The 13,273-nt window shown below is 31.0% G+C and overlaps 1 protein-coding gene across 1 annotated transcript; it reads left to right on the forward strand.

Annotated features, from left to right (window-relative positions):
• The first annotated feature begins 5,264 nt into the window (after nucleotides 1-5,264).
• Nucleotides 5,265-7,151, forward strand: LOC118036903 (clathrin coat assembly protein AP180). Its single transcript, XM_035042793.1, has 2 exons — nucleotides 5,265-6,651; nucleotides 6,829-7,151. Exons 1-2 carry the CDS (start codon nucleotides 5,265-5,267, stop codon nucleotides 7,149-7,151), a joined length of 1,710 nt encoding a protein of 569 aa, XP_034898684.1.
• Nucleotides 7,152-13,273: the final 6,122 nt, after the last annotated feature.

Consider the following 13,273-nt stretch of genomic DNA (forward strand, 5'->3'; position numbering starts at 1 on the left):
TGTAAAAACTGACTTTCTATATATATAATATATATATATATATATATATATATTTGGTAATGCATGCAGTGACCTGTTTGTATAAAGACATGTCTTACAGTGATTATTTTGCAATTTGGCAGGTGTGGTAGGCTCTCTGCTCAGATCAGGATTTCTTCGTGGATTCAGTCAAATGCCGACATCAATCGGACAAACGATATGTTTATTATCATCTGCCATTGGAGTGCCACGTAGCTATCTAGCCTAGCTTCTGGTCCTATCTTGTACTACTTGCAGGCTTGTTTACAGGAGTGCCTTTCTCTCTCTCTTTTATTTAGCACAGTTAAAGAAAATTACAAAAAAATATTCAGGAAAATAATATGCTTTCGAGTTGTATGCATCACGTGCAACTCAACCAAAAAAAATATTTCCCCTTGAGTTTTTCCGGCCTCTCAACTTTCTCTTACAAAAAAAAATAAAATAAAAAATAAATAAAAATAAAACTCACAATTTTAAGTACAAAACAAAATTTGCAATTCAACACTCAACACAAATAAAAAATCAACACATTTTCTCAATTTACGATGAATTAAAATTAACAACTAATAATTCATAATTAAATTAATAAAGATTTACATAAAATTTATTAAATTTAAACTAAATTTATAATTCTTATAACATTAAAGCATATAACATAACTATATTAAAAAAATTCCCCAGCTCACGGGAGGGCTTGTAATGCTCGTTGACAAGCCTGCACCACCCCAACCCATCCAAATCAAGAACATGCCTATAACACTCGTGAAGAGGTCGGCATCAAAATCACCACAACTTATGAGTCTGGGTCGTTCATGGATGAACTTGCCTCCTTATATACATGTTCTCGTTCATGGAAAGCAACCTTAACACTTGCTAAGGCCACTTTGAAATGCTCAACCTCCTTAAATTCACCATGATGTAAATTGAGTGTAATGTTAGTCATGATACATCCCATCTCAAGAACTCTTTCATGAAGTGCGATTGTTGCTCTCCTAGCATCCTATATTAAATAATGCATCTAATAAAATATAAAAAAAAAATAGCATTCATTTACATCAAATAACATGAAACAAGATTTTAATAAATGTTATGTAAAAAAAATATATTGCATACCAATAGATTTTGTCTCGAATGACAATGCTTGTAATACATCATATTACATGTATGTCTTGGAAAAGCACAACTATGTAGGTGTAGTAAACTGACGCATTATAGGCAAATACCATCTCTTGTAGTTGTCTAGATCAATTATCGGATATTGCTTCACAAATATCCAATCTCTTATGGCATGTTAAAAATCCCAGTAAGCTGCATGAATCATCAATCAATTTTTTTTTGCTTACCCTAATGACTGATATCATGCAACTCGTCACCAGTATCAACATAATCCAGGATGTGCTAAGACAATCCACACTATCTGATCAAGGCAATACATCTTAATGATATCAAAGCGATGCAATGAGACTTGTGCTAACCATAAATCTTCTCCCTACTGACATATCAATGAAGTTGTAAATTTCAAACCCTTGGAGTATGACATCCATATAAGCTATCAATACATGAAGTAAAGATATTAGAAAACAATATGAAACTAAAAAAATGGACTCTTAAATAACAAAAAATAATTAAATTTGTAACTCATTCCTGGTGAGGCTACTTTGCGCTCACCTTGTACCTGTAAAACTTGTGGATATGAGTAGGATTTAAAGTGAAATTACTATATGACAAGCCACAAGATTAATATATTTTATATATGTAACATGTTATTCAGAATTTATTAAATTTTATTATTATCGAGCTTCTATAGAGAGTTGTCTCCACTTGTCAATGTCAAACATATTGCTCCTCTAATTCTCTAGATGACCAATATAAAGATGCTTTCACGATCAAAGCTAGATGTATTTGCATTTATAGTTCCAAGTTAGTATTTAAAAATGAATTAATACTAACAAACAAAGTAAATTATTTAATGAAAAATATTTAAAATAATTATACCTATAAAAGTAATAGACACTTGACTATCCCCTACTTTCCATCATTTGGGCTCCATCTTTCGAGAGGCTAGTTAATATGGAGATATTTTGTATTATAGGTGCGAATGGGTTTCATGCCTCTATCGCTCAACTAATGCTATAATCGATCTATAATTAAGATAGATGCCATAGAGTTAGTTGATCTTATAAGAACCATTGTTAACCGCATACGAGCTGACACTCTCGTGCATATCCATAATGGCATGTTGATGAGGTGTCATATGATCACTGCCTTGAAAATCAAGCAATTTATACACGATTATTAAAACGATAATAAGTTTAAATTTGAGTTTTTGTTATACAAATCAACTAACCTACCTATTTCAAATATCTTTTGAGCGATGTTGATTCTACAACTACAAAACTAACATGTCATTAAGACTTGATTGTACTGACAAGTTGTCTTTTCAGTTGACACTATTAGAAGTTGAGGAATCTCCTCTACTTAAAACTATGTTTGCCTCAAGCTCCTATCAAAACAAATTGTTAATATTGTAATAAAGTTAAACATTAATTTATGTGAATGTAAAATAATAAATTTATGTTCATAATTTGAAATAAATATAGAAATTCACATACATTGTTCAATTTGACATGTTTTTCTATTATGATCCCTTTGACTACATATACCATATTTATTTTATGTTTGCCCCTCTTTATCATCCATTTTATTATGCAGACGAGTAGATCTTCTCCAACCCTTTTCCATTCTATATTTAGTTTGACATCCATATATCATTGGTCCAGTGCAGTTAGATCACATTGGTGTGCTAGGTAAGGGTCAAAAATAAAAAAGTATATGCATTTTTATACTACTTGTTAGAGAAAAAATGATCAACAAATTATACATGGTCAATATTTTACAAAGCACAATATACAATATGATGTGAGTATGGTCAATGATAATATTGCTATTTATCATAACCACAACTTCGATAATCAATGTCAATTGTTTCCTATACTTCTCCTTAAACATCAGTTATTGAAGGTGTCTCAACTTGAAATAAGACTTTTACAAGATCAACTACACTTATAACATGTGTTCTAGATATTGTTGCATTAATAAGCAATTCAATAAGAACATGCCACAATACTTCATACCTTAAAAATTCTTCCACTTTGCCTCTTCATTTAATAAAATATTTATTACACCTAAAAAAGTCAACTACACTATAGTCGTTAACAGTAAGCCATGAACACTTTTTCAATACATTATTGAAAATCTCTAACAAGTTGGTGGTCATATTGTTATAATTACAACCATCAAAATCATATAAGAATGTCCATTTTAATTTAGATTCAATTTTTAGCTAGTATCTGATTGTATCATCCATCTCAATCAAATAATCAAATAAATTATCAAACTCTTATTTTGAATGCTCTAGACTTATCCTATACAATATAATTTTCAAGGCAACATTTTTTACCTAGTGTTAAAATTACTAACAAAGTATCACAAATAATAATGAGGATACCTAACTAGCTCAAAAAATATTCGTGCCATGGAATTATTAATCACCACATGTCTATGATATAATACACAACCCAATGCATTTTAGTTACATATTGATGAAGCAAATTTAAAAATCATCTCTAATTATCATTCATAAATTCTTTAACAATAACAAACACACAACAAATAAACCCTATTATTCATATCTTAAGCAATTAAAATTAACAACTTAACCTTGTACTTACCATACAAGCAAATGTTGTCAATACCAATTAAAGGATGATAGTAAAGAAACCCATCATTTGAGGCAATAAATGATAAAATACTCTTTTGAAGATTGATTTATTGCTATAAACTATTTTATAATCCTAATCAATAACTATACTCGAATTTGATTCTTCGAGATCTAATAACATTCTAGGCAATGTTTGAAAAGACTTCTTATGCATACCAAACAACCACTCCAGTATTTTCTGCTTAGCTACTCATGCTTTATAATATGAGACGTGATGCTCATAATACCTATATATAGCAAGGGAGAAGGGCATAGTGAAGGAGGAGAAGAGAAATAAGAAAATAAAAGGAAGGGAAAGGAGGCTGAGGTTTTAATTTGTTTGGAGTTACAAATATGGCATGCGAGTCGCGAGTTGCATAAATAACTTTCACTGGTACTTGTGGTCCTTGTTCTGATGAAGATCCATTTCCATCTTCTTCTCCAACTTTTGTTACCTAAATAGATAAATTGTATTTAATAATATTTTTTAAAATTAATAATACAAATTTGATTTTTTTATTTTAATATAATTTTGTCTTATTTTTTAATTTTGTTGTTTGTTTTTTTTTTTAAAAAATAATAACATATAATATTAACAAAATTATCATCGATTTATTCTACCTGTAACATACATATAAATGTAATTCTCCTATAGATTAATTTTTTCAGTAATATGTATATAATCATAGATGGATTTACCATTGGTTTATTCCTTTGGTAAAATACATAAAAATATAATAATCTGATGGGTTAAATTTGTCAGTAATATACCATAATTACCGATGAATTTACTGATAGAACCGTTGCTTTTAATTTTTTTGGTTTGGTGTGATAATTATATTAGTAAATTTATCAATAATTATATCACCGTATAATAATTGATGACATAAAAACCACTAATGATATATTTTTTTTTAATTATTATTCTATCGATAATTATACTTTTGATGGAAACATATTATTCTGTTGGTGTTTTGCTATTTTCACTAGAAACCATATCCAAGACGTACAGACCTGAGAGGTTATTATTATTATTATTTTATTTATAATACTGACATAATGTAAAATAGGGGAAAAAGAAGAAGAAGAAAGAAGGATAGTCCTATGAGCTAACAAGACCTGCAATGTAGAATATCCAAGACATGTTGTCACAAAAAATATACCGTAATCTGTTATAGTACAATGCATGGAATGCAAGATTAAGGTCAGCAATGTCTAGAATAGCAAACAGGTTTAGCGCTCGGCCACCAATAATTACGAGATTAGCGAAGGCCACAACTCGGCAACGAGAGGCATTCACATTTGACTCTTGCCTCCGTGTTTTACGCCCAGTATACTTGAAATCAAGATCTCCTTCCATGTTGAAGAACAACCCCTTTCAAGAAAGTCATAAAGAAGAGAGAATTTTAATTTCTCGAAGAAAAAAGAAGGTGAAAAGTGAAACAGATCAAGGTTTGTACTGGAAAAAGATTTGTGGTTGAACATCATGCCTAGCAAATTAAGGAAGGCTATCGGTGCTGTGAAAGACAAAACCAGCATCAGCCTTGCCAAGGTTTCTAACGCCACTGCATCAAACCTTGAAGTTGTAATTCTCAAGGCCACTAGACATGATGACGTCCCAGTTGATGAACGCTATGTTAACGAAGTGCTCAGCCTGATCTCCTCCGACAAAATTTACGCGGCCTCCTCTGCTCAAGCTATTGCCAAAAGAATCGGAAAGACACGAAATTGGATCGTTGCTCTTAAGTCTCTGATGCTTGTTCTCCGGATTTTCCAAGACGGTGATCCTTACTTCCCTAAAGAGGTTCTTATTGCAATGAAGCGTGGGGCAAAAGTTCTCAACATTTCCAACTTTCGAGATGACTCCAAATCAAAACCATGGGATTGCACTGCCTTCGTGAGGACATTTGCTCTATATCTTGACGAGCGGCTGGGTTGCTTTCTCACCGGAAAACTTCAAAGAAGATTTACTAACCGGGAACGGGAAAATAGCCATCCGAGAAGCAGACGTGCCAACGAATCAGTTTCTGAAATGAAACCGGCAATGTTGCTGGATAAACTCTCTTACTGGCAAAAATTGCTTGATAGAACAGTCGCAACAAGACCAGCGGGTGCAGCCAAGACAAACAGATTGGTGCAAGTTTCTTTGTATGCCATTGTACAAGAGAGTTTTGATCTCTATCGTGATGTTTCTGATGGACTCGCGCTTCTTCTAGATAGTTTCTTTCAGTTACGACCTCATTATTTTGTTACTGCCTTCCAAACTTGTGTCAAGGCCTCAAAACAATTTGAAGAGCTACGCTCCTTTTATGATTTGTGTAAGAGCCTCGGGGTCGGACGAACTTCTGAGTACCCATGCGTGCAGAAGATATCAGAAGATCTTATAGAAACATTACAAGAATTCTTAAGAGATCAATCTTCTATCCCTACAAATGGTAGGTCACCTGTGCATTTGCTCCTTCCAGCACCATCAAATGACGATGCTTCTCCAAGCATTGATAGTTATGGCAGGTGTGACGAATCTTCAGAACAAAATGAGAGATTTTCAGAGAGAGGATCTGAATTTGGCTCGCAATGTACCTCACTGGAGGATCTCATGAGCGTAACGGACATGGGATCAAGCCCACCTATGACGTCAATGGATCATTACTTGGAGCTGTTTGAGAAACGATCTCTTGAAGACATCCTTTGTACTGCTGATTCTAACTCGATTCATTCGTTCACCATTGATCAAGGAACGTTAAGTGGGGTAAATAGTATTTTAGATCTTGTATCTTTGGATGGCTGGCCACCGGAAGACCAACAGCAAGAGCAAGAACAAGGACAGCGAACCTCGGCCACTGCATTGGACCCGAGCACCGATCAAAGTGATGGTTGGGAGGCTGTCCTAGCAGAGGCAGCAAGCCAGTCAGTGCAAGCATCTCCGGATTTGACCATTGGATTTGTGCCTAACACCGCGAGCAATTTCTTTGATCAAGATTCAGGTCATGTCGCTAGTGAGTTAGAGCCTCCGATTGCCAACAATATCTTCGATCAAGCTTCACCGCCAGATCACCGATACAATCCATTTCTTCAAGATACAGCTGAAATACCTGCAATTGTTGCTCCCATAGACAGCCAAGCAGCATGTCCTGTGAATGATACGCTCTCAATGGGCCCTACATTTCAGGCTACCCCAACCTTCAGCGTGCAGAAATCTGATACAGCAGCAGGGTTGCAAAACGAAGACGATCCGTTCGCATCATGCCTTGCTAAAATGGCTGCTGGACATAAACCCAATGGTTCCATGGATCAACAAATTATGCTGCAACAACAGCAATTGTGGCTGCAGCAGCAGGACAGGATTATAGCGAAGAATATGTCATATATTTGATACGAAAGCATGGAATATTAATTGCCGTAAACTTCGACTATGTGAGTACGTGAAGTTAACAAGAGTTTTTTATGGCTAAAACCAAGCGCAAATGCAAAATAATTAAGAGAATTTATAGCATGATCATATAAATAATTTAAAAACTGGAAAATATCATATTCATCCTTTGTTTCTTACCTTCTTTAGCTTTCGCGTTTGAGTTCAGTATAAATAGGAAATACCAAAACAATGTACCTTTAGCCCGATGTTAATTCTATATAACCCTTTTTTTCCTTTTCCTTTTCCTTTTCCTTTTCAATCAGTCGTGATGTTACAATTCTTGACATGCGCTAGCTCTCCATTTTGATATTTTCCTAAAATTCCTGCGTTGACATGACCAGATTAGCATGTTCCTCTTTTCCTTGCCTTCTCCAATTCCTTTTTCTATGCCTTTTCTTCTGTATTTATATTGTTAAGAATATATATATATATATATATATATATATATATATATATATATATTTATCTTATTTTATTTATTAAAAATAAAATAGTATTTTTAATTTAGCCTATATTTATTTATATATAGATTAAAGATGTATTTCATAATATGGTGATTAATAAAAACTCTAACCTTTTTCTTTCTTATGTTTGTATTTGTTTTATGTTAATTTAAATTATTTTAGCATATACTACAATCAGGTGTAGTGTATGACTGTAAGGTTGGGGACTTTTGTATATATTCATAAATACAAATTTGGCAAGTTTTTTTTTTTTTTAATCATAAAATTTAGGAAGTACAAATATAAGTTTTAAATTGTAGATATGATTTTTTGAACAGTACAAATATAATTATTTTTATTGGAGTGCACGTAAAAAACCTATATTTATATTATTTAAAAAACTATATCATCAATTTCCACTGTTGACGTCAACGAGTTGGTGGATTTGAGGCATAAGTGGAGTTGAGGCAATAAAAGGTGAAAGATTTGTCTTCTGCCACTGTTGATGTCGACGAGTTGGTGGATTTTAAGACAATCACTGTAACGGATTATGTTACAGCGTTTCCAATGGGGCGTAGCGTGATAGCAAAGGGTTTGAGATATGTATAGTAGGTTTCGAGTTCGAGTCAGGGCGTGCACCTCTTGTAAGAGCCTGGAACAGCCAGGATTTTATTCGCTCACCTGAGTCCACAAAATACACTTTCCGGGAAGTGGGTTTCCTCGAATCCAAAAAAAAGATTATGTTATAGCCCTCTCAAAATCCAAGATAAAGGATAAGCGGGAGGAAAAGAAAAGGAAGTTCAATAAGGAAAGATTCAAACCTGTTAATTATTAACAAAGGGAAAGACAAACAACCAGAAGTGTAGGGGAAGGAATTTGAACAACATAAGATGTTTTATTTGCATTAGACCATGTTATGCTAGGGAATAATGACAAAGAAGGAGAAAGTAAATGTTATTCTAGTTAATGACAAAGAAGGAGAAGAAATAGTCAATCACGTTGGTGTAATCTAATTTTTAACCTTTTTAGTTTTTAAAATATTTTCTAAAATCCCAAAAAAAATAAATAAAAACTTCATGTTTTCGATGCATTCGACCATTCACAAGCCCGTTTTATATTTTTCAACTATTTTTCTTTTATTGATTTTTTTTTAAAAATCAAATTCAAAGTAATATGTTTTTGATGTATTCATGTCTATTTTGTATTTCTTGATTATTTTTTTCTTATCAAGTTGATGTTGGTGTTATTTAAAATAACCAAAATTAAAAAAATGAAAAAAATTAAAATTAAAATAGAAATAAAAATTAACAACGAAAATTATATAATATCATTTTGTTTTATTTATGACAAGTATATTTGCATTGTCATTCAGTTCAAATAATATATGAAAATATTTCCTCATTCATGCATGCATATTCATATCCAATGGATCTTGTCTTTGGTTATAAAATTTATTGAGGATCTCAACCTTCATCAAAAGACCAATTGGGTTTACATTTCAAGCTTTTTAAAACTCATATCTTTTTTTTTTCTTAAAACCCATGTAAAAAAAAAAATGTTTTGCTATTTATTCTTGGTATTTAGAGTAAATGGACTCAATAAGAATTATTACCTTTGATAAAAAAATATTAGTTACTTATCCTTTTGATTTCAAACAATAATAAAAAAAAAGTCTTAGAAATGTGCAATTCCAATATTCACTAAATAATCAGGAGTATTGACCATTTTAATAGGTTCTTACATATGCATGTTAATAATTGTTAATAATAAAAATAATAAAATTTGATGAGTTATTCATATATTATATATATGACTCATAACTCATAGCATTGATATATCAACGCTAATGAAAAGAAACAAGATAACACAAGTTAAAAAATAAAAAAGTAATTGTAAATATTAAGTTAAAAAATGACTTTTATGTCACTATATCTCATTTATATCTCATTTTCATGTATATAAACCCATGGAGGTCATTGCTTGGATAGAAGTGGAGCACACAATCTCCATTCAACAAATATTGTGAGTGAACTTGGGATATTATAAAATACATAAATCTTAATAAGATATTATTTATGAATCCTTTATCGGATTTGAGATGAGTTAGTGAACTCAATATTATCATTGTTTATTCATTGGCATGACTTAATAGGTATTAGTCACAGCTAGCTATACCATGTGTAAACATGTAAATTCACTAAGTATTATCAAAATATAATAACTAGGAGTGACAAAAAATAAACAAGACCTTAAAATGGTTAGGTTTAAACCAACCACCCAGGATTTAACTCATTACGGTAGACTTATTTTCATCCATGTAAATAGACCACTAGTAAATTAGACGCAATAGAACATTTGTAATAAAAGAAAAGAAGTAATGTAGTTTATCCTAGGTAGAATGTTTTAGGGTGATAATATTTTTTTTTAGTATAATCAGTCACTTATCTTAGAACTTTACAAACTAGTTAGGGTTTTTTAATGACCATAATATTAGATGGTGATTTCTTTACACTTTTCATAAGTTTCAAACCTTCTTTCTCCCCTCACAACATAAAAAAAAAAAAAACTATTAGAATAGATCGTCATGATGTCAAGTAAGATAAATTTATTCTTATATTTAAAACTCAATTTGTAATATGGTTTTATAGGTCTAATTGCTTTCAATTTATTTCTATATACATGGTCTTTTTTTTTTTATCTATTATTTAGTTAGAAAATTTCATCAAAACTAACATAAATACCCTCAAATGAGAAACTTAATCCAATTTGATTTACTTTTAAAAAATTAAACATGAAAAAAGAATTTTAACATCATATGACAATGTTGTAAGGTTTAAGTTTCTTATGTGAGAATATTTTTGTTATTATAATAAAAAAAATACATTAGAAGGATAAATTGAGAAATAATATAAAATGTAAGGGCAAATTAAAAATAATTAGACTTATAATGATAGATTGAAGACTATACCTAAAAATATATGGATATGTTGACCTAATTCCTAAAGTTATACTAGGCTACTTCTCGCACTACTTTGCAAGTTTGACCAAAAAATCTTTGAATGTAAGAAAAATAAAATCTAAGTTATAAAAAACTTTCTAGTATTGTCATTAAACTCGATAAAGCATGTCAAACTTGAATACTCCTAATCTGACTCTTTGCATTGCTCAAGTCTTAAATGAAATTGTATGAGAGTTGTCCTAATGTAATCTTATTGACTTGATAGTTTTAAAGAAAACTAGAATCGAGGGAAAAAAAAAAAGAAATAGTCTGGGTTAACTTTTCAAATCTATGATCGGTGTTATAAACTCCTCTAGGTTCAATTAAATTTCTTTATTTTATTATGTGATAAATGAACTATGAAAACACATTCCAAATCAATTATATATTAAAGGATAAAATTAAAAAAATATCAAAAGATCAAAAGACCTAAAAAATAAACCTAAGCGCAAGGGCCTAGGGCAGGCTTAGTGCACTTGAGCCTTGTGTTTTTTGGCAATCATTGTGGTAGTTGGAAATTTAGGGATGAGTTTTCTGGGTTAAAATTGTTCAACCTAATTTTATTTAAAAACACTTAATAAAAATTATATAAACAACCCTAATTCATCTAACAATCCTAAAACATCCTCATATCATTAAAAAAAAACAAAATCAATTAAATCAAAATATTCAAAATGGAACCAATCACTCTTTTTTAGGTATGTTTATAGAAGAAACCTATAATTATAAAACTCTTCTCGTCAAGGGAAATCTTTTGACATTAAAAACAATGAGTTTAGTAATCAAAAGTTGTCAAACCAAATATTTTCTCTCTTATCATCATTTTAAAGTGAGTTATTATTCTCTTTAATTCAAGAACTGAAAAAAAAAAACATTTAAACCAAAATGAAAATTGTCTTTAATGTGGGGTTAGCCAAATATTTTCTTGGTTATTGATATTTTAGTTCCCTATCTTTTAATTTTGTATTTTATCATATTTTTAAGTCTAATTTTTTCTAATTAGACTATAAAAGGGTTTGATTGAAGGCAAACCTAAGGCAGGAAGGGGAAGACAACCTCATATTTAACCCTTAATTCAATAAATTGAAGATAGTGATAAAATGGCTTCACAAATACCAAACTTTGTTCACCAGTCACTTTTAACGTAATTTTAATTACTTTCAATTTATATAGATTGATTGATAGTCTATAGTTAAAATCCAAGGGATAGTTTTTTTCTTTCATGAGATTCATGATTCAAATTTGTATTTGAACTATATTTCTTTTCATTTGGATTTTGATATATAGTAGTGCATTGAACAAAAAAAAAAATTGCTCTTCACAATTCAGATGTGAGATAACATAAATTATTAAAAAATTATATAAATGATATCTTAGCTGTCAAATATTAGGGCATGAAATAACGAGAAAGGCGGAAAGCTCCGGCGGTGGAAGAAGCGTGGAACTTTACAGGATGGTTTAGGCTTTAGGGCAATAGGATAGTAGCTTTAAAGAGAAGAGTCGTATGGTAGGGCGCCGAGCAAGATTGGAAAGCAAAAACGTGTTAAAGTTAAACTGTGGCATCGTATTTTATCTTTAACTCTGCCCATCTTTTTTGTGCGGGGTCGCTCTTGGTCGGAGGGACCTGCAGTTTTTGCTTTTCCGGTAGCCTCTCCCCTGTTTTTCCCACCCCCCTTGCTTCCCGGCATTTTGGCTGAACCTTCTTCTTCTCCCTTTTAACTTGGAATGGGTTGCTCCTCCCAAGTCTTCTTTACTCGTAATTTCCAGATTCCCAGTGCTCAAAATTGTATGCTTGCCTAAAGAACACCAAGATTCAAGACCATTTATTTGATCAATCGGTTAGTATGAGCCCGTTTGTTGGTTCCTTTTTTGAAGCTCTCGGAACTTTTTTAAAATAAAATTGTTTGATAACATTCCAGAATTTGTTTTAGAAAAATAAAATAAACTACAAAAGGATTTTCATCTTTTTTTTAGAATTTGTTTTGATGAGAATATTTTAACAGCACAAATATTATCAAATGCTGGCAATGAAAAGGCCATATGAATGACAATAATTAGTGTATATATTCACAACCCAAATTCAGATTTTATTTGGTATTGTGATAGGTCTTAGTCTTTTACTAGAAAATAATTATTTAGATGGTCAAATAGCTTTTATTTTTTGTTATGAAACTCCACATAATTACATTTGAAACCTTGGTATTATAAAAGAAAATAACATGTTATTCATTCATGGAAATAATTTTTCATTTATTATGCATGTAAAAATATATCTTATATCAGTCTTATTTAAATTAATCTTAATTAAAAATATATTGTTTAAGAACTATTTTTATAAAATCTCACAATCACAACATCTAACACTTGTTTATTTGATATTGTAATCCAACCTCAAATTAAAGCTTTTATAAATGTTTTTTAATACAGTAATGTTAAAAATTAATATATATATATATATATATATATATAATTTTAATTGAAAAAATCTTTAGAAAAAATACTGAATATTAGCAAACACGCAAAGACATGCTGAGTGTGAAAATCACCTGGCATAATGCAAGTCAAACACATCAAACTGACTTGAACTGTTTAAAGGTTGAGGTTTACTTGATGATTTCCAAAGTATTCAAAATGTCATCAAG

Source organism: Populus alba, chromosome 14 (genome assembly GCF_005239225.2).
Source record: "Populus alba chromosome 14, ASM523922v2, whole genome shotgun sequence".
NCBI lineage: Eukaryota > Viridiplantae > Streptophyta > Magnoliopsida > Malpighiales > Salicaceae > Populus > Populus alba.